This window comes from Amblyraja radiata, chromosome 21 (assembly GCF_010909765.2).
Source record: "Amblyraja radiata isolate CabotCenter1 chromosome 21, sAmbRad1.1.pri, whole genome shotgun sequence".
In the NCBI taxonomy this organism is placed as follows: Eukaryota; Metazoa; Chordata; class Chondrichthyes; order Rajiformes; family Rajidae; genus Amblyraja; species Amblyraja radiata.
Window position 1 is genome coordinate 35,358,712 of NC_045976.1, and position 23,130 is coordinate 35,381,841.

Genomic DNA, 23,130 nt, shown 5'->3' on the forward strand with positions numbered 1-23,130 from the left:
AAAAACCTCTTGACATAGCGTAATGAAGGTCGCTGATAAAATTCAGATTGAAAGTCCATCGTGCTGTCACATCCGATTCTGTAGTGCACAATTAACTAAAAAGGGAAGAGATATAATGTACACCCACACTCTCAATGAAGGCAGTGTCCACCTACTGGATGTAAATGGCAAGGCACAAGTAAGAAATGCATTAGTTACTTTCCTTTTTTTCTGGATGAGTGCAGTTCTAACAAGACTAAAGAAACTCACTGTTCCAGGCAAAGCAGCCCATTTGTATGACACATTACTCACCAATGCCAGCATTCACTCCTTCCACCACCAGAATAATACCACACTTTAGAAAGCTTGACAGTGTTAACACCATTGGGCTCTATAAACATTTCAAAATAGTTTCTTGCTTCTAAATTCTCTTCTGATTTTAATACCATGTGCTAGTTTTATAAATCATTGAGGACTTGTATTTCTGACTTTCTTCTGAGTCTGAGTGTAATTGCTGGTAAGGATAACTTTGCAAACATACACAAAAGATAGAAAACATCAATAGCATTTTGTCATGCCAATGAGTCACCAAAGTCATGACTGAGGTTATGCAAGACCATTCCCAGCTGGACAAAACACAGCCTGATTTATAACCTTTACATCCAAAAGTAGTGTACACATTTACAACTCTTGTGCTCATTTGCCTTTCAACACTTTTAGACATTATTAAAATGATTGGTTTGCTGAAGACAAGCATGCAGGGTGAAAATCTGTCTTCATAATTTCAGCTAGCCTTTCCAGTCCCAGGCTCATGTAGAACAGAGACAGAAAGTGCAGGCAACTTCAGTGTTAATCATATATTCGAGTATAAACATCAGAAGAATGTGAAGCTGTGTACGGGAAGGAGCACACTGACATCAGCATTTATTTATTATATCGCCAATGTATGTGCTGCTAATACCAGTCTTCTGTTCTTCAAAATTACATCTTCCATTTAAAAAAATAATGCAACCGGTGCATAAACAAGGAAGATAAATGATAATTGATCACCGACTTGTCTCAACATTCTCCCATTGAAACAACCACAGAGCAATATAGCAAAGAATCACGTAGTTACACAATTACAATAGAATTTTATCCAGATGTTCCTCCACAATTGTTTGTTTGTAAAAATTAAAGTTGTGCAAAATGTGCCCTTATGTTTAGAATAGCCAACTATTTTAAATGGATTTCAAGAACTCCTTTGGGGACAGTTAAAATAAACTAGCCTATTTGTACTCTCTGTACATGTAAATCGGTTGCCAGATTGACAGGAATCTAGACAAGAAACTTACAAGAAAATCAGTACAGGGTCATGGATAACTCGGAGACATATAATTGATGGATGAGGTTCCCAAAGATCCCTCCCCCCCATAGCACACAGAACAAAATCCTCCCTTTATTGAAAATATTTTACCAGAAGTACAGTGGGAAACTCTGTATTCTCTAATTGCTTAGTTGTGGCAGTGGGGGGGGGGGGGGGGGGGGGGGGGGGGGGGGGGGGGGGGGAAGAGTGTAGGAGGAATGACAAGCTCTTAGAGCCAATGATTCAAAGCAGCACACGTATCCATTACCAAGAGCATTTTCTGTAGTCCTCTGAAGCCATAGGGCAAAAAATACAATCATTCTCAATGGTATGAATTACATGCGAAATGCATTGCTTTTGCCAAAATGTAGCAATATTGAGAATTTGTGTGTTTTTAAGGCCTTGGTGCTTTGTAACACATGATTACTATGTTCCTTTTACATGGTGCTGAACAGTAATTCCCTACTTCTGCTTTAATGTTTTTCTTCTGCTTTTTGTGGAGTTGAATGTTATAAATTAAATACATAGTTTAAATCTTATGATATTGAATATCATAATGTTTTCACTTTCTACAACATATGTGCTATTGTTATCAACAGTGTTCACTAATTGATATTGCGCCAGTTTAATTTTTGCAACCGAATGTCAATCATGTATGTTCTTTAGAGACATAGCACGATAGCAGCTGATAGTAAAAACAAGAATCAGATTTAAAACAATTGAATAAATTATATTCTGCATCTTATTTCCATGGCTTATTTTGTATACTGTTTGCCCGCGATCGAGCACTAATGGAACCAGCAACAGAAGAGGCATAGCTGCCAGATGTCTTCAGCTGTGTTCTTGAAGATGAAATGGCGGCTGAAGTTGCCTAAAAAAACATTAAATGAATAAGGATTACAATAGCTCCACTCTTTACAAAGCAGTATGAAGCTGTAAAAATCTCAGATTGGACAGCACTTAAATCAAATCCTAGTCTGCAATAAGCATATTTAGTGTAACAGTAAACATGGTAAATATGGAATGTCACCATGTTAAATGGGTACATCCAATCATGTAAATACACTTTAATGCAATATTACATTGTAGGAAAAGTTAGAGTGAGTTTAGAGGCTGATTAGGACTGAAATTAGTTTGACCTGTGCACAGGTGTCTTAATTCTTCCTCAGACATAGCCACCAACACAATTACCAAAATAAAACTTCAAAAAGAAATGATCAAAGCCACTGCCAGACATGTTACCACTTGAAAACTCACTGACAGTTTTAAAAAGATGCGCAAGTACAGAAAAAACAGAATAAGTTCCAAACAGATGCAATATTTTTTTTTTATGATTTGCCATCATTTTTGCAGTCAGCTTTCTCTCCTCTGATGATTTAGAGTTCAAATCCCATCCTAGAAATTGAGGAGCAAAATCTAATTCAGCATTCTAGCAGTGTTTAATAAGTATTTAATTGTAAGAGGGGTTGTCTATTAGAAAATATTTTAAATCTATGCCTTGTCTGTCTTCAGGTGAACGTAAAAAATATCTTGACACTCACAAAGAAGGTATTTCCCCGTTGTTCCAATCAATATAAATCCTTTAAGTACAATTGAATGAAATATCTAGGTGTTCACTTACAACAGTTTATGGGAGCTTACCACATACTAATTGGCTACCTCCTTTCATATTTTAAACTTGTGACTACGTTATTTGTCTGCCTTTACTGTGGAGAAGGACATGGAAGTTAGCGAGTTCAGGGGAGGAAGCAGTGATATCCTGGAACGTAACATTACAAAGTTAGGGAAGTTTTGAACTAGGGCCTGAGCACGTGTATCATAGGAAGTTTTGGGCTGTAAGGGAAGAGATTGCTGGGACCCTGGGAGAGATTTTTGTATCTTTGTTCGCCACAGGCGAGGTAAATACTGTGCCTTTATTTAAGCAAGGATAAGCCAGGGAACTGCAGTCTGGCAGGCCTGAAAGGCATGGACTGATTTGGGATAGTCAGCAGGACTTTGTACATGGAAATAGGGTTGCATGAATTTTAATGAGTTAATTGAACGGGTGACCAAGAGGATTGATGAGAGCAGGGATGTAGACAATGTTTATGTGGGCATTAGTAAGGCTATCGACAAGGTCCCGTGAGCAAGCCAATAGTCACAAAATTGGCTTGGTGGTAGGACACGGAGGCCTGTAAGGGAGGTAGGCCACGAATCCTCCGGCAAAGACCACCAGCATGCAATTAGTTTAGCTTAGTTCCGTTCAGAGATGCAGAAACAGGCCATTCGGCCCATTAAGAAGTCCACGTCGACCATCGATCACCCGTTCACGGTTGGTGTACATTATCCCACTGCCTGGAGGAAACCCATGTGGACACAGGGAGAACATGTAAACCCCACACAAAGAGCAACCAAGGTCAGGATTGAACCTAGGTCTCTGGCCGCTTTGAGGCAGCAGCTCTACCATCTGCATCACTGTGCTCACTCTTTACTACACTGGTAAGTTTTACTAGTCTACTAACTAGTCTGCTTTCTTAATCAGCTAAGGGAGAATGGTAGGGGGAATTATGAGTTTTTTTTCCCCGGTTGTCATTCCGCTTCTGAATCATGCTGGATACACAGAGTTTAGGAGCACAGTAGACAAATTAGAGGGACGTGGGAGTGGAGGTCAATATTTGATGAGGAATGGAACTATGAAAATTAGAGAGATAAAGTATTTGATTGAAGGGTTAATGAGCTGTTGTCTAACATATCAATTGGAACTTATTTTTAGCAATATCCTCTATACTTCTCGAGACCAAGGCAGATATTTCATATTTCTAAATTAACCATTTAAAAATAAGTCGAGTTTGAAATATCTTTTAGATAGACACAAAAAGTAGGAGTAACTCAGCGGGACATGCAACATCTTTGGAGAGAAGGAGTGGCTGACGTTTTGGGTCGAGACCCTTCTTCTGGCCCTGCATCAAATATTTTTGATGCATTCAATCTCATGTTCATAAAACAGCCCTTTTATACTCTAACATCCACCTGAAAGGAACGTTGGCTTTAGAGTTAACATGGACGAATATCAATGACCCCTTTAGAAATACATAGATATGTCAGCCTGGATTCTATATTCTAAATCAGAAGACAATGTGCTAAATCAGAAGACAATGTACAATGACAATCAGGAGCCAAATACAGGGCAATCTTGGACTATTGAAAACTGAAAATGCTTTCAAAAGCTCTATGTCATCAGACGATCTTTAGGGATATACAGTGGCTTGCAAAAGTATTCATACCCCTTGAACTTTTCCACATTTTGTCACGTTACAACCACAAACGTAAATGTATTTTATTGGGATTTTATTTGATAGACCAACACAAAGTGGCGCATAATTGTGAAGTGTAAGGAAAATGACACATAGTTTTCAAATTTTTTTACAAATAAAAAACTGAAAAGTGTGGCGTGCAAAAGTATTCAGCCCCCTTTACTCTGATACCCCTAAATAAAATCCAGTGGAACCAATTGCCTTCAGAAGTCACCTAATTAGTAAATAGAGTCCACTTGTGTGTAAACTAATCTCAGTATAAATACAGCTGTTCTGTGATGGCCTCAGAGGTTTGTTAGAGAACATTAGTGAACAAACAGCATCATGAAGCCCAAGGAACACACCAGACAGGTCAGGGATAAAGTTGTGGAGAAGTTTAAAGCAGGGTTAGGTTATAAAAAAATATCCCAAGCTTTGAACATCTCACGGAGCACTGTTCAATCCATCATCCGAAAATGGAAAGAGTATGGCACAACTGCAAACCTACCAAGACATGGCCGTCCACCTAAACTGACAGGCCGGGCAAGGAGAGCATTGATCAGAGACGCAGCTCAGGTGGGAGAATCTGTCCACAGGACAACTATTAGTCGTGCACTCCACAAATCGGGCCTTTATGGAAGAGTGGCAAGAAGAAAGCCATTGTTGAAAAAAAGCCATAAGAAATCCCGTTTGCAGTTTGCCACAAGCCATGTGGGGGACACAGCAAACATGTGGAGGAAGGTGCTCTGGTCAGATGAGACCAAAATTGAAGTTTTTGGCCTAAATGCAAAACGCTATGCGTGGCGGAAAACTAACACTGCACATCACCCTGAACACACCATCCCCACTGTGAAACATGGTGGTGGCAGCATCATGCTGTGGGGATGCTTTTCTTCAGCAGGGACAGGGAAGATGGATGGAGCCAAATACAGGGCAATCTTGGAAGAAAACCTGTTAGAGTCTGCAAAAGACTTGAGACTGGGGCGGAGGTTCACCTTCCAGCAGGACAACGACCCTAAACATACAGCCAGAGCTACAATGGAATGGTTTAGATCAAAGCACATTCATGTGTTAGAATGGCCCAGTCAAAGTCCAGACCTAAATCCAATTGAGAATCTCTGGCAAGACTTGAAAATTGCTGTTCACAGACGCTCTCCATCCAATCTGACTGAGCTTGAGCTATTTTGCAAAGAAGAATGGGCAAAAATTTCAGTCTCTAGATGTGCAAAGCTGGTAGAGACATACCCCAAAAGACTTGCAGCTGTAATTGCAGCGAAAGGTGGTTCTACAAAGTATTGACTCAGGGGGGCTGAATACTTTTGCACACCACACTTTTCAGTTTTTTATTTGTAAAAAAATTTGAAAACCATGTATCATTTTCCTTCCACTTCACAATTATGCGCCACTTTGTGTTGGTCTATCACATAAAATCCCAATAATAATCCCAATTTACATTTGTGGTTGTAACGTGACAAAATGTGGAAAAGTTCAAGGGGTATGAATACTTTTGCAAGCCACTGTATATGCAGGAAAAGTAATTTATTTATGCATTGAACGAGATCATGGCCATTCTGTGAGCCCACTCTCTCTCTCGCTCTCTCAAAAATGTAATTGAGCTCAGATTTAATATTAACAAATCGTACAGCATCAACATTCCTTCTGCAAAAGAAAGTTCCAAACTTCTATCATCATTTGTGCATAAAAGCATTTATTTACTTCACTTATAAAAGACTTGGAAAGATTAGGGGGAATTATTTAACCAAAATAGGTCTATCAGACATTAATATATCATTATAATAATTTTCTATGGTTTCCTTACTGGATACATTGGATGGTATTAGAATCTCATCCAGGTAATGCCGGATCTTGTTTAAATTAGCTTCAGTGAAGCGGAACTTATCTTCTGCAGGGTATGGTGGTTCTTGAGCAGTTGATCGCCTCTGATGAGGCATTGGGATAACTGGAGGTTGGCACGATGGTGGAATTGAACCAGTGGTTAGTCCTTCTGGGAACATTTGTGCAACTACTTTCAGACCTAGTAAGACATTAACATGATAATGATTGAAGTCTGCAGTTATAGACTTATTCACAAGTAGTATTTCAACATTATAAAAATGTGAAGAGTACAGAAAACACCCCTAGCAAAAAGTAACATTCTTTTAACTCTCCTGGATTGTACACAAAGTCATAAAGCCAGAATTATACAGCACCGAAACAGACTTGCCAATTTGCCTCCTGAGCTAGTCCCATTTGCTTGCGTTTGGGCCATATCTCTCTTAATTTATTCTACACATTTATGCATATAGTACTATATTGGACATGCTTTTGACCATGCACCGAACTTGCTTCATCACATGGGAGTCTCTGCACATCCTCCTCATAGCTTGCATTTCCCTACAGTTTTGTGTTGTCTGCTGACTTTAAATGTTACATTTAGTTCTTTCATCCAAAATGTTTTATGTATTGTAAATATTTGAGGCCCAAGCACTGATCCCTGCAGGACCCTACTTATCACTGCGGCCACATGGAGAAACACCCATTCATTCCAAATCCGTTCCCCATTTGCCAAATGATTCTCTACCAGTGCCAACATATTAACTCCAATTCCGTTCTTTAATTATGTACTCATGTTGAACATTCACAAAACCATCTGTTTTTCGTCTCACATATATTTTACATGTTACATACTGAAAACATCCCCACAGATTTGTTAAGCATGATTTCCCTTTCCTGTACCTGTACTAACTTTGTCTAATTCTCCTAATGCTTTCAAAATGTTTAGATTTACATCTTTTAGCATTTCCCCTGCTACTGATGGAATCTTACCGTTGTGATTAGATCTTTTGTTTCTCCTTCCATGTGAAATTGTTTCTAATTTCAACACTTTCATATTGTGTGAGCAACATACACATCATGTTTTAATGCACATTTTACAAGCTAAAACATATCACCGTGCTCCAAACCAAACCTACTAAGATATATATGACGTTAGGCTTTATTTAATCATTTTGGTATGCAAATCTCTCCCATAGGGATATGCTCCACTAAACCCAGATAACTTACGACAAAGCCCCTAGAGTTTGCAGTGATTGAGTACTGAGATGCTTAACTGTTACTTATGCAGCCAATGCCTACAACTTATTTAATAACTTGGATTTTGACAGGAAATTTTAGGCAGGAAATTGTAAGTAAAATTTAATTTTGGTTGCTGGCACATAAAATACATGCATTGCCTTGCTTTGTTAATATTCAAGTGTATTCAACAGTTCTATTACACCATGCTGAAATAGTCATACTCACCTCCTGACAGCATGAAGAGATTCTCAAAACCTCTCTCACACAACGTTGTAGCAGCCAGGCTAGCTATTCGCTCGTCTTCATCATAAAGAAGAATGATTTTCCCAGGTGCATTTTTCTAAGTGCAATTGTTAAGGCACAGAAACTGAATATTATCATTTACTGCAACATAACAACTGACTGATTTACTTTCTGCTGTAATCAAACCAGGTTGGAGAGGAGAGGGGGGGGGGGGGTGAAGAGTGAACATTTAGGGGAGAAAGCAGGTAGGTGTCAAAAGAACAGCTTATATATGATTATTTTGCATTCTGAATCAAATTTCTCTCCTCAGCTACCACAAATTTTCGAAGTTCATTTAACAGAACATTGTAATATGTCTGAAGAAGGGTCTTGACCCGAAACATCGCCCATTTCCTTTGCTCCATAGATGCTGCCTCACCCGCTGAGTTTCTCCAGCATTTTTGTCTACCATTGTAATATAACAGATGACGTTCAGCCAAATTTAGGCTGCTAGAACATTCCCATTCCCCGGTGGGAACCAATAGCTTCACTAGTGCTATTTGAGTACCAATGTTAACTATCCCACCACCAACAACTCAGGTGGGATGAGATAGACAATAGGTGCAGGAGTAGGCCATTCGGCCCTTCGTGCCAGCACCGCCATTCAATGTGATCATGGCTGATCATCCCCAATCAGCATCCCGTTCCTGCCTTCTCCCCATATCCCCTGACTCCGCTATCTTTAAGAGCCCTATCTAGCTCTCTCTTGAATGTATGCAGAGAACCGGCCTCCACCGCCCTCCGAGGCAGAGAATTCCACAGACTCACAACTCTTTGTGAGGAAAAAGTGTTTCCTCATCTCCGTTCTAAATGGCTTACCCCTTATTCTTAAACTGTGGCCCCTGGTTCTGGACTCCCCCAACATTGGGAACATGTTTCCTGCCTCTAGCGTGTCCAAACCCTTAACAATCTTATATGTTTCAATAAGATCCTGTCTCATCCTTCTAAACTCCAGAGTGTACAAGCACAGCTGCTCCATTCTCTCAGCATATGATAGTCCCGCCATTGCGGGAATTAACCTTGTAAACCTCCGCTGCACTCCCTCAATAGCAAGAATGTCCTTCCTCAAATTAGGGATGAGATGCAAATGCATTTTAATAATTTCATAATAATATAACATATATAAGGTGAAGATTGCAATGTTTTACATTTTAAAATGGAATAAAGAAGATGTCATTCCTGTTGGGCTATAGTATGAAATAAAACTGTCCACAACTTGCCATTCAGATAGTATTATTGATAGGAAGCACAAAATTATGTAAAATGCCTACCTATGTTTGTTATGGCTGGATTCAAGATCAGATTTTAATGTCCAAAGAAATAAATTGACAACAATTATAGAAATTAAAAAATAATAATTTTCCAATTGTTAGTGGTGGGAAGGGATTAGAAAAAAATGAATGGGAGCATTATACTGCTAATGCTGGAACTAGATGTTCATGGTTCAAATAGATCATTAAAGGTGATTAATTGTCAGATAAAAAAGGGAAAAAGAACAGACAGACAGAAAAAAAAACTTTCCATTCTTTTGCAACTGGAACAGTCGGAACAGTCTTGCATTCATCTTGGTGGGTGGCTCAATGCCCTTTAATCTGTGCTACCAGGTTTAAATGTACCTTAAACTTATGAAATGAACATTGGTTGGCTATAACAATTTCAACTGAAAGAATTTAGGCAGTCATAGAAACATAGAAAATAGGTGCAGGAGTAGGCCATTCGGCCCTTCGAGCCTGCACCGCCATTCAATATGATCATGGCTGATCATCCAACTCAGTATCCTGTACCTGCCTTCTCTCCATATCCCCTGATCCCTTTAGCCACAAGGGCCACATCTAACTCCCTCTTAAATATAGCCAATGAACTGGCCTCAACTACATTCTGTGGCAGAGAATTCCAGAGATTCACCACTCTGTGTGTGAAAAATGTTTTTCTCATCTCGGTCCTAAATAATAAATTAAAATGCAAAACATATGTTGTTAGACTAATAAGCATAAACTTGGAATCTCATTCAATGATCACAAGAGATGGCAAAAGTGCAAATGTTCTTATTGGTGCAGTACTTCCTCTTAAGGTGAGATTCGTGTGGAAGGGCAATTGTGCTGTGAGTAATCCTGCTATTTTGGATCTTAGATTGTTCAGACTTTGGTAAGGACAATCCATATCAAACCATTGGTATTGTGTACCAATCATAAATAATACGGTTTTACACTGCATTCAAGTAATTCCATCTTTATCCCTACCAGAAAGGAAGAAATTACCAAATTGTTCGAGACCAAGCATGAAAGTCAATAAAACACAGTTCAATTAAGGCTCAGCCGTTCAGAAAAGGTAATGGTAAACTATCATAGTTGTTAATGAAAATCTAACTTCGCAATCTGGCCACTAATTTAACTATACAAGTCAAGTCAAGTCACATTTATTTATATAGCACATTTAAAAAATAACTCTCGTTGGCCAAAGTGCTTTACATTTGTTATACAACACAATTTGGTAAAAGGATACATATTCCAGAATCTCCTTTGAGTGAGGATTCATAGTCCTAGATAACGTCGCTATAGGAAAATTGTAGGCTGCAAGAAAAAACAATACAATACAATCACTATGGGCTGAGAAGTTTTAAGTAACTATGTTACTTTATAACAGTAAAGCCTTTGGATTTTGGCATGATACACACAAAATGTATGTCACAGTTTTGCAACACACTTGCTCAACCTACAAAAATGCAATTCAAGAAAAAAAATTTCAGCGGGCTATTTAACCTCATGATGAAGTCAGTCATGGATGGGGCATGGGTCCATAGGGCAAAGTCAAGGTAACAAAGAACTGAATCCCAACAACACTGCTATTTCATGTATTCCAATTTCTTGAAGGCAAAATATTTACATGATACTACGTCTCTGTCAGCTACTGCAAGAGGTTGCAGTACAAATGCTATGCATTTGAAGCAGTTTCAGATGCTTGAAGTAAATGAAATTGAGGTAAAACACCCACAAATTTTAATCTAGTCCGAAATGTATTAGCCTTCAACCGCAGATTCCTGAAATGTACTGCAGGGAGACAAAGCTTTGTTAGAAGTGCGAATGCATTGGGTATGACCTTGTGCCACATTCTTTATTTCATGCCATGTGCGGAGTCGTGATCTATGTCTAACACTATAAATACACATTGTGTTACCAAAACACAAACAAACGGGGAGCAAAATAAAAGACAGATTCCATAAGTGGGACGTAGCTAAATAATACCTGATAAATGAGGATAATTGTTTACATTCTTTACCTATCACAGGAAGCATAGATCACATTGCTCCTAAACTATTAACTGTAAAATAATATGATTAATGAAATTGGACAACTGTACTGATATCTTTATGCATTACCTCCAATAACATGACAATGATCATAAGCATCACGATCTCGTACATCCAATAGTAGGAAAGGGCAGTCAGGATAAGGTCTATCTGTTTTTTCAGGACATTCAGAGGGCTTAGAGCGAATCTCTTTTTGTTTTCTCTCCAGCTCTATTTCCCCAACGCCACTTATAACACTTTTGAGAGAAATATGAAAATGGTCAAATCATAAATCATCAGACTTCAATGCAAATATTAAATAATAATTCAGAATTGGCCAATTTAAAGAAAATATAATTGTCGAAATATAAAAAAAGAGAAATTTGCATAAAGTAACAAATTTCTCAGAAATCTACACAAAATCCACAGATGAAGACTGAGCAATTAGATAAAATAAGAATAGGTACACAGGCCTCTAGCCCAGTAAAGGTCAACACCTATAACAGGAACTTGGAAATTTTATAGCTAAATCAGCTATAAAATTTTGCTAAATAAATACAAAGTCCAGCTTTCTTTAAATCTGTCCTGAAAAGTCCCATATTCAACGAATAACACATGTAGTCAGTTTTATTTTGTACTATCCAACATGAATTTTTAACTATATCCCAACATAGATCCATCCTGATTTAATTTCAAATTTGAACACTGCACAAATTTTCAAAAATAGTCATAATATATCTAATGTTTACACATGGATTTTCTTGGTAGTCATCAAAAAATTAGAATATTAATTTAATGCATCACGTGGGACTGACCACGATGACGTCTCTTGTTGAAAAGCAAAGGAATCTATCCCTTCCTGCAAATTAAATCCAGTATTAAACAGTTTTTTCTTAAAATAAAGAGTAGTTTATTATATGCTAAACCAAACTATAAATCCAAATTTAAAGTTTTTACCTAATTTTTAGCCCGGTGCAACTAATGCTGTTACAGAGAAAGAATTATAATCATGATCTTTTGTCAGCAGAGCCATTCTTACCTTTGGAGGGTGGAACGAGCCGTAAATGGTTTTTCACCAGACCCATCATTACTTATTATATCAGCTGGACATTTCCGTAGAATCTCCACTGTACTTTGTTCATTAGAGGACTTTATTGTATTCAGCCCAGGCTCAGCTGCAGAGACCACAGAATTCAAATCTGAAGGGAACAACACTGAATTCAAATGCAGAAAGTATGGGAGATTAAAACATGTAGAATACATGAGGGAGAATCACTCGGTAGTCACAAAATGCTAGAGTAACTCAGCGGGACAGGCGGCATGTCAGGAGAGAAGGAATGGGTGATGTTTTGGGTCGAGACCAGACGAATGCCAAGGGAGTGGGCGGGACAGAGATAGAGACAGAGATTCTATGTCTGTCCCGCCCACTCCCTTGACATCAGTCTGAAGAACGATCTCGACCTGAAACGTCATCCATTCCTTCTCTCCAGAGATGCTGCCTGTCCCGCTGAGTTACTCCAGCATTTTGTGTCTACCTTTGATTTAAATCAGCATCTGCAGTTCCTTCCTGCACTGGGAGAATCACTCACTGTGGTGCATCTGGGCTTCCAGACCCAAAAAGAATTTAGAGTACAAAATTAAAACACATGCAATTGGGGTAATATATTGGTACAGAAAGACCACTGGTTGACATACTGGAAACAGGGGGTCTTGTTCCTGGTGGCAAATAGTGGTAGGTGGTGTGCCACAAGGATCAGAGTAGATACCATAAAGCTAAGGAAGATTGAAAACCGTGAGGGGGTTGCCCAGATACCCAAGTCACTTTGACAGCTACAAGGTAGATTGGAAGATTCAAAATCATTTTTAGCATTTGGGAGGTAGATTATCAAGAGTCTGATATTAATAGGGAAGAAGCTTTTGCTGAATTCATCAAATATGCTCATGGAGGTAGATACGCTTCTTAATTCTATAGTAATCATGGAATATGGGGAGCATGCAGGAACAGAAGACTTAAATAGATGAGTTACTCTAGCATTTTGTGTCTACCTTTGATTTAAATCAGCATTTGCAGTTCTTTCCTACACTGGGAGAATCACATTGTGGTGCATTTGGGCTTCCAGACCCAAAAAGAAGTTAGAGTACAAAATTAAAACACATGCGATTGGGGTAATATATTGGTACAGAAAGACATACTGGTTGACATACTGGAAACAACTTAAATAGATGATCCGTCTTACTCGTACTGAATGGTGCAGTACGAGTAAAGGTTTAAATGGTCTACTCATGCTTCTATTATGTCTTTCAATATTTGCATTTCACAGCAGATTACTAATTGGTAATGAATAGAAAGCTAAGGTTAACAGATGGGATGTATCAACCATTATTCTGCCCTCCTCTAATAAGAAACATAAAAAGGTCATTGCCAAAATTTCATTAAATTATTTTGTGGATAGTTCTGTATTCTACTGATAATCTATACACACCTTCCTCCCGGTGCAGTTCTTCAAACATCCCATTATCCTGTTCATTCACGCAAGCCACCTGTAGCACCTGGATTTATCACAAAAGTAAATTAAGATGTTGTAATAAACTTTCTGAAAAATATATATATTTTTTAAATGAATTCAAACTCATATTTATAGCTACAAATGATGAAATAAGTTGTGTGTTTTGCATTATATTACACATGTAGACCACAAGTTTCATTTAGAATTCAGACTACATCATAAATCAAAAATGAAATTCGACTGGTTCACAGCTTTCTTTGGAAGAAGATTAGATTTATAATTATAAAAAATAGTCCTAATTTTGTACTGTTTAATTCAGATTTGAGTGGAGATCTGAAGGATATCCCTTCTTAAATTACACCTGACAATTCTAAGGAAACAGAACAATAACTATGTCGTGTCTAAAATAAATAGGTTAGGGTTTTAGTCAGTGTCACATTCAGTTTCAGAACACATTTCCTTACTTATTCGCCCTCAATAAAATTCAGGATGAAAGGTAGATGCCAATAATATCAAATATTACTAATGTAATCTTGTAGAAAAATTGTTGTCCCTCTAGAAAATACAATTATATATTTCAAATACAAATGAAAACTCAAATCGAGACTCGATCCTCCAGTCATAGATTATATAAGTGTCTTGCTCTCCCATGATTAAAAATGCACTTACCAATTGGGCAAATGTTGTGACTTTCAATCTTTTGAATAATTCATCTCTTTTATATCTATAATCTTTTGAAAACAATTGAGATAAAATTGTAAGAGTGTAAGTACGAGATATTAAGACAACTACATTTGCAAAATTATCTTCTTTTGGACCTAATACAATCTTCGAAGTGTAACAGATAGCATCCACAATCCAGATGTCATGTGTTGCACGGGACTATAGAAATTTAGAACACCCGAGCCAATTGTTAAATATTTAGTAGAGCCAAAATACTTCATCTGTTATATTTCTAGTAGTTAGATAAAATGACGTTTAATCACAATTATACACTAATGTGGTTTTCCAATCCATTTCTGACCATCTGTCAGCTTTGAGATCCATACAACTTCACTGATCCGTTTAACAGTATTTATTGAAAATCCCTCAATCAATCCAGTTCCAAGCATGAGAAAACATCCATGACATCAAACAAACACTGCAATAAAAAAAAGAAACTCTGAAAGCCATTTGAAAATTGTTATGGCCTTTCTTGTCGGGTACTATTACATAATTCTTCCCCTCAAGTTATGTTATGAAAATATAACAGCATTTAACAAATATTACACTCATAGAACAGTACAGCACAGGAACAGCCCATCTTTGAACACGTCTGTGCTGACCCTGAAGCCATCTAACCAATCTCATCTGCCTGCGCATGATCCATGTCCCTCTATTTACCCGTCTCTTCATGTGTCTGTCTAAACATTGCTATGGTATCTGCTTCTATTACGTCCCCTGCCAATGCATTCTCGGTAACTACCATTGTGTGTAAAAAAACTGGCAAATCTCCTTTTAAAACGTTCCCTTTGTCAACTTAAACCTATGCCCGCGAGTATTTGACATTTCCAAGCTTGGAAAAAAGACTCTCTATTATTTATTTCTCTCATAATTTTATATAGTTCTATCAGATCGATCCTCAGCTTCTTGCACTCCAGAGAAACCGATCCAAATTTGTCCATTGTTTCCTTGTAGCCAATACGCTCCAATCCAGGCAACATCCTGGTAAACCTCTTCTGCTCTCTCTTCAAAACCTCCTTCTCGTTCTTCTAACTAGGGATCAATCTGAGTCTGTTCAATTTTTGTGTTAATATATTACTAGCCTTCTTTGAATATTCTCATATGCTTGTTCTCAGGTTCCTCCAAAATGCAACTGTACTTTTCACCTCAATTACCCCCCGTGATAACAAGTTTTTTTCCCCTCGTACAATATTTTATACCTTAAGCAATTTCACATCTGAGAAGAATTAATTTGGGAAAGGGGTGAAAATCATCACTTACTTTTTCTTAACTCTTCAATTTTTTCCATGTACTTTGAAAGGCTATATCCTGCAAAAAAAAAATAAAATCACGGCACGGTGGCGCAACAGTAGAGTTACTGCCTTACATTGCTTGCAGCACCGGAGATCTGGGTTCGATCCCGACTACGGGTGCTGTCGGTATGGAGTTTGTACGTTCTCCCCATGACCACGGGGGTTTTCTCTGAGATCTTCGGTTTCCTCCCACCTTCCAAAGATGTACAGGTATGTAGGTAAATTGGCTTGATAAATGTAAAAATTGTCCATAGTGTGTGTAGGATAGTGTTAATATGCGCAGATCACTTATCAGCGCGGACTCGGTGGGCCGAAGGGCCCGTTTCCGCGCTGTATCTCTAAACTAAACACAAGAGAAATCATACATTCAGATGATTATAGCTTAGAGTCAACCATATCAAAATATTCTTCAGAACAGACCAAGTATAAGATTGCCTACAAGCATCACACTATTAAACACTACCTCTAATAGACTCTGAAATATATACGCGGGTGGCACAGTGGTGAAGCGGTAGAGGGGCTGCCCTACAGCGCCAGAGACCCGGGTTCGAACCAGACGACAGTTGTTGTATGTTTTCCCCGTGAGTTTTCTCTAGGTGCTCCAGTTTCTTCCCACACTCCAAAGGCAACCAGGTTAACTGACTTCGATAAAAATTGCAAATTGTCCCTAGTGTGTGTAGGATAGTGTTAATATGCGCAGATCGCTAGTCAGCGCGGACTTGGTGGGCTGAAGGGCCTGTTTCCATGCTGTATCTCTCATCTAAACTAAACTTGAGGACATTATTTTTGACTTCGCACAATTATTGTCTATTTGTTTTTTGAATATATATACTAAACTTTTTTTCTTATTCTTTATTATGGGTTTTACAGAGTAGTATGTCTTCATATCTGTTGTGCTGCTGCAAGTAAGAATTTCATAGTTCCGTTTTCTGGACATATATGACAATAAAATTCTTGATTCTGATTAGTTTAGTATCATACACACCAGAGAACAAGTTGGCCATTAAAATCTCACCCAGCAAACAAAATGTCAGGGACACAGAGAGGAAGTCAGGCAATTAGCAATGACCATCTGCCCTTTATCATACAACCTAACATCAAGGCATCCAAACAAGTTGGAGTAAAAACAAAGCTGGGAATTTTCAAATGGAAATATCCTCATCTTATTGCTGTGCAAATCAAGATACTGAAAGCTTACAGCAGGAAGAGCCTACAAGCCAAGACCTTCCACACCAAGTGCCTGCAGAGGATTGTCAGCATTTTTCAGTTAAGCAAAATATCAATATACACATCGAAGAGAATTATAAATCCCATTGTCCAAATAGTGAAAAGTAGATGGAATTGACTGATGCATGCCTTACTCTAACGCCTTAATCTAACACCATCAAAGAGATGGAAACATGGTAAAACTAGTAAATATACGACATTTGAATCCATTATCTTCAGCAATAAAAAAAACTGTGGATATCATAAAAGGTAATACATTTGTAACATTAACTCAATTTATCCATCTACAGAGGCTGCCTCGCCTGCAGAGTATTTCCATCATTTGATTTTATTTAATTCTCTTCATTGTCTGGTTAACTGAACTTCTTCTCCCTCTCCCACTTCAACTGACTAAAATTGTTCAGATCTATTTAAAAATCTTCAGATGTCTGATCATTAACCCAAAACGTTAAGCCTCCCTATCCCTCCATATATGCTGTTTGATCTACTGAGTATTTCCAGAACTTTCTCTTTTTATTTCGATCTCTGAACTTTATTCATATTTGAGCCAGAAATGTGTTTTGGACCTCAGATCCAACTCATTGCTAATATGACCTAATTCCCTTTCTATAATTTCCCACCCCTACCTCAGCTCATAGGATGGTAAAAAGCTCATACATGCCTATGGTACACCAGACTTAATTATTCCAGCACAGTCCTGTTGATCTAAAAATCGTGATATCCAGGTTCAGGAACAGCTTCTTCCCAACAACCATCCATCTGCTGTTGAACACTACAATGGCTTTTCCCCCACACTATGTCTGTAATCTACTTCTGTTCCATTATGTCCCTGTACATCCCTGGCCCCCAAAATTATGGACCTTCAAAAAACTAAAATTTTAATCTTTGCAGGATTGGCAGTTGTTTTCTGATACCAAGACTCCACACTGGAAATCCCTCCCTGAACTTCTTTAGTTTCTCTTCCGTCCTTTAAGATTTTCTTGAAACCTACAGCTGTTGATTTTAGGACCCAAAATCCCCTTAAATGACTTAATGTCAATATTTATTTGTTTGGTAAAGCTTCTGTGTAGCATCTTGGGGATGTTTTTGCCATATTAAATATTGTTATTGCAGCAACTATTTATGTTTATATGTTAGTTGCTAATTGTTTTAAGATTATAAATCATTACAATACTCCTGTCAATTTACCGGTATCAATCCGTGCTCGGACATATCTGTATTTCGGATTTGGTACAACTCTTTTATTCAGAAACTAAAGAGAGAGAAAAAGATACAATGTCAAAAATAATTACAATAAAACTACAAACAGACTAGACTACAAGCCTGAACTTTGGGCTACATTATAAAATCACAAGGAATTAAATGTCCAGGTGAAGAGCTGAACAGAAAGAACCTTGATCTGGGGGAGCAAGAAATTGGGGAAAGGGAAAGCAAGTCCAAGGGAAGGAGTGGCTTGAAGTACAGAGGAAAGGGGAGAGAGGGCAGTAGGGTGAAGGGGGCAAGGAAAGGGGTCGCAAGGACAAAGGATGAAAATCTAAAAGAGCTGGGAAGGCCTGGAAAGTTAGATGTGTAGTGACAAGTGTATTAAGGGGCATGAAAAGACAAGAAGTGGAGGTAAAGAGATAAATGTAGGCCTACAAGAAATGAGGTGTGAAGAGGAGACAGAAAAGCAGGGATGGTGAAAAAGTAGGAGGGTGAAAGGTTAAGGGTAAGAGCATTGGCCTATACAGGGAATAAAATGGATTAAGGCGTAATATCTGGAGTTTGAAGAGGTATAGTTGGAGTAGAATGGGCTGAATAAAGAGACAAGGATTAACCTGGTTAAAGAGTGAAGGTTGAAAAGGATGGCAAATGTTGCTGTTGAAGACCAAAGTAAAGGCCTGAGCAAAAGCAGATTGGGAACAGCTACTTGCAGCAATGTCTATATTCAACTAGTGAGATGTCATTCAAAAGGGACAAAAATGAGAGTTTAGGACCAATGTGTTCTTAAAGGTTGAAAGATGCACAAATTCCCAGGCCCTTATGACTTATATACCAGGCTGTTCTGGGAGAAGACTGTTGAGGCCTTTAAAGAGAATTTTTAAATCTTTACTGAGCACAGCAGAGATACGAGATGTCACTGAATAAGGGAGAGACGACAGGAGTTAAGGCTAGAGGCTGAAGACTTTGGGGGCGGCGGATTGTAGGTGAATTTTATCTAGGTGGGTAGAAACAAGGAACTGCAGATGCTGGTGTAGCTCAAACGTCACATATCCATGTTCTCCTGAGATGCTGCCTGACGTGCTGAGCTGCTCCAGCACTGTCTTCTTAGAAGGATATAAGCAAGAGCATCAGGAAGATGAGATGCAAAGGGTGTGACAAAAAGGTTAAATGGGCTCTACGGCTGATCACTGAGGCTGTGGTTGACAGTGTTGCAGATGTTGAAGGTGGGATGTTCACTGACAAGGGTGGGTGGGAGAACCATTCAGGAGTAAAGCCTAATGATGGCGATGAGGAACGGGGGCCCGGCTACTGACCACAGGAACTGGGCGTGTTGGATTGCAGCCCTTCACTGACTTGGAGGGTCGGGGGGAGTGGTCAATGGTTTAGGAGTGGTGTCTGTTGTGGGTGGAATATTGCCTCCCTTCCCTGGGGGGGTGGGGGTAATGTTTCACGTGTAGAGGGGCAGAGGGAGGAAACCTGCAGCTGGTCACTGGTGGGTAAAATGTGGGATGTTGTGAGTAGAAGATGGCATGTTACAGATGTTGAGGGTGGGATGTTCACTGACCAAGGGGGGCAACTGCTCAGTGTGTGGGTTGAGGGTGGGATGTTGCAGCCCTTCTCTGTCTGGGAGGGGAAGGACAACGGTTTGGTAGTGAGTTGAAAGGAGCAGAGGGAGGGGCCCCCAAGACTGATCACCGAGGTTGAAATGCTGCAGGTTGTGGGTGGGATTTTGAAGCCCTTCATTGACTAGGGGTTCAGGAAGTAAAGCCAGTCGATGTGGGTAGAGAGAGCAGCCCTGCAGATGTTGACTGGGGCTGGATGTGGTGGGTAGAATGTGGGATGTTCCAGCCCTTCATGAACCGAGGGTTCAGGGGGAGAGGCAGTTAATGAGGGTAGAGAGAGGAGCCCAGGCACAGGGATGGAGGTACTGGGGGTAGGGGTGGGATATTGCAGCTCTTCACTGACCAAGGGTTCAGGAGTAGAGCCAGCTGATGAGGGTAATGGGAGGAGCCCTGTTACCAGATACACTGGGGGTGGGATGTGACAGCTCTTCACTGACCAGGGGTTCAGGAGTAGGGCCAGTTGATGGAGGTTGAGGCCCAGGCACAGGGACTGAGATGCCCGGGGTAGGGGGTGGGAAGTGGCAGTACTTCACTGACTGGAGGTTCAAGAGGAGAGCCTGTTGATAGGGGTAGAAGGGTGGAGCTGTAGGAATGAGATGTGTAATAAGGAACTGCAGATGCTGGTTTAAGCCGAAGAAAGACACAAAAAGTTGGAGTAACTCAGCGGGACAGGCAGCATCTCTGGAGAGAAGGAATGGGTGACGTGGTGAGATAAAGAACAATTTTTTTTGTTTTTGTTTTTTTGCATCTTTCATTCATTGTTCTTTATCTCTCCACATCACCGCCTAAATCTCTCGTTTCCCTTATCCCCGACAAGTCTGAAGAAGGGTCTCGACCTGAAACGTCACCCATTCCTTCACTCCAGAGATGCTGCCTTTTCCGCTGAGTTACTCCAGCTTTTTGTTTCTAAACTCGGAATGTGATGCTGGGGGTAGGGGAGGGACGTGGCAGCCCTTCAGTGACTGGGGGTTCAGGGATAGAGACAGTTGATGGAGGTAGAGAGGGGGCCCGGCGGCTTATGACTGGGGCTGGATGTGGTGGGATGTGGCAGGTCTTCACTGACTGGAGATTCAGGGTTAGAGTAGGTTGATGGGGTAGAGAGAGGGTCCCTGTCACCCAGGGACGAGGTGGCATGTGGCAGACTCAAGACCGTTCTGTCAACGGGAGGCTCAAGGCCCCTGACTGAGGAAGAACAACAAGGTAAGGACTTGGAACTTTATTTTCGCCTTCCATCACAGTGAGGAATGTGTAGGAGTAACTGTGATGGATGTTTATGTTAAAACGTGTTTATTTGAGTCTGTTGCTTTCTTAAATTGTATGACTGACCTGGCTAGTGAATTTCACTACACCAATTGGTGTATGTGACAATAAATGAACTTATGAACAGGAGATGCAGGGGGTAGGGATGTGGCAGCCCTTCACTGACCAGGGGTTCAAGGGGAGAGCCAGTTGATGGGGGTAGAAGGAGGGGCTGTTACTGGGAATGAGATGCCGGGGGTAGGGGAGGGACGTGGCAGTCCTTCTCGAACCAGGGGTTCAGGGGTAGAAGGCAAGGTAGACAAAAAAATGCTGGAGAAACTCAGCGGGTGAGGCAGCATCTAAAGAGAGAAGGAACCCAGTTGACATAGTTAACTGTTACTTAGAAACATAGGAAATAGGTTCAAGAGTAGGCTATTCGGCCCTTCGAGCCAGGGGAAGAGATGCCGGGTGTCGGGAGCAAAGATACTGGAGGAGCTCCTCTAGTATCTTTTGTCGGGAGTTCCGCAGCGATATCAGGTCTGCAGGGGAGCGACCAGCACTCGGCTGCCATGTCCACCCCGGACAAAGTGCCATCTTCCCTCCCTCCCTCCAGACATGGGGTCACGGGCGGCGCCAGCACGGGGGGGAAGCGTCCGCTCGCAGCCACACTGGGGCTGCCGGGACTCCGAGGCGAGGGTCTGAGCATAATTATCACCCATACTCACCTCGGGATTGCCGATAGACTTCCTCAGTGACATGTTTACAACGGTGGGCTCCACGACGATGAATCTTGAATCAATCGCCGCGCCACTGGATGCAGCGGCAACCGTCGCCGACATTCAAACAGTCCCCCCATTGGCCCGAGTCTTTGAAAGCGGCCAATGAGAGGGCGGCATATTGCGAGGTGAGGCGGGCAGCCGTTGCTGGGGGAGGGAGGGAGGGAGGCGGCGGTAGCCTTGGTAACGGCCACCATGCCGCCTGCCACACTCTTGGCAAGTCTGTCCACCACAAGGGTCATTCGGACTAAAACTATTATAATTATTAATTGTTGTTCCTCAAGGGGCTGAGCTATGGGGAGAGGTTGAGCAGGTTAAGACTCAATTCCTCGGAGCGCAGAAGAATCAGGGTTGATCTTATAGAGGTTATAAAATAATTGAGTAGATGCAGTTGGGGAATGGAGGACCAGAGGACACGAGGCCGCATTTGGAGTGTAGGAAGGAACTGCAGATGCTGGTTTGCACTGAAGATAGACACAAAATGTTGGAGAAACTCAGCGGGACAGGCAACATTTCTGGAGAGAGGGAATGGGCGACATTTCAGGTTGAGACCCTTCTTCAGAATGATTCCTGGATTTGAGGCTTTCAGCCAAAGATTATAGAAACATAGAAATTAGGTGCAGGAGTAGGCCATTCGGCCCTTCGAGCCTGCACCGCCATTCGATATGATCATGGCTGATCATCCAACTCAGTATCCCGTACCTGCCTTCTCTCCATACCCTCTGATCCCCTTAGCCACAAGGGCCACATCTAACTCCCTCTTAAATATAGCCAATGAACTGGCCTCGACTACCCTCTGTGGCAGGGAGTTCCAGAGATTCACCACTCTCTGTGTGAAAAAAGTTCTTCTCATCTCGGTTTTAAAGGATTTCCCCCTTATCCTTAAGCTGTGACCCCTTGTCCTGGACTTCCCCAACATCGGGAGCAATCTTCCTGCATCTAGCCTGTCCAACCCCTTAAGAATTTTATAAGTTTCTATAAGATCCCCTCTCAATCTCCTAAATTCTAGAGAGTATAAACCAAGTCTATCCAGTCTTTCTTCATAAGACAATCCTGACATCCCAGGAATCAGTCTGGTGAACCTTCTCTGCACTCCCTCTATGGCAATAATGTCCTTCCTCAGATTTGGAGACCAAAACTGTACGCAATACTCCAGGTGTGGTCTCAACAAGACCCTGTGCAACTGCAGTAGAACCTCCCTGCTCCTATACTCAAATCCTTTTGCTACCCAGGTCTCGCTGCATCTCCCCTTTTCCTAGTCGGCCACCATTTAGATAATAGTCTCCTTTCCTGTTTTTGCCA

At 40.5% G+C, this 23,130-nt stretch overlaps 2 protein-coding genes across 5 annotated transcripts in view; one reads left to right on the plus strand and one right to left on the minus strand.

Moving 5' to 3' along the window:
* Positions 1-2,023: 2,023 nt before the first annotated feature.
* Positions 2,024-21,922, minus strand: cep41 (centrosomal protein 41). Of its 4 annotated transcripts, none has more exons than XM_033040077.1 (11): positions 21,778-21,922; positions 18,177-18,240; positions 15,730-15,777; positions 14,416-14,477; positions 13,723-13,789; positions 12,279-12,414; positions 11,330-11,496; positions 10,456-10,523; positions 7,897-8,011; positions 6,416-6,631; positions 2,024-2,195 (listed from the first exon to the last, which is right to left on the minus strand). In XM_033040077.1, exons 1-11 carry the CDS (start codon positions 21,889-21,891, stop codon positions 2,113-2,115), a joined length of 1,140 nt encoding a protein of 379 aa, XP_032895968.1. In that variant the 5' UTR covers positions 21,892-21,922; the 3' UTR covers positions 2,024-2,112. The 4 variants fall into 4 exon arrangements, with proteins under 4 accessions (XP_032895968.1, XP_032895967.1, XP_032895966.1 ...); XM_033040076.1 differs by having other exon boundaries at positions 12,279-12,438; XM_033040075.1 differs by having other exon boundaries at positions 12,279-12,453.
* mest overlaps positions 18,856-23,130 on the plus strand; it is a 32,235-nt gene continuing 27,960 nt past the window's right edge. Inside the window, exon 1 of the mRNA XM_033040079.1 lies at positions 18,856-18,860. The gene's annotated coding sequence lies outside the window, so the exon portion shown is untranslated. The remainder of the gene's footprint in view (positions 18,861-23,130) is intronic.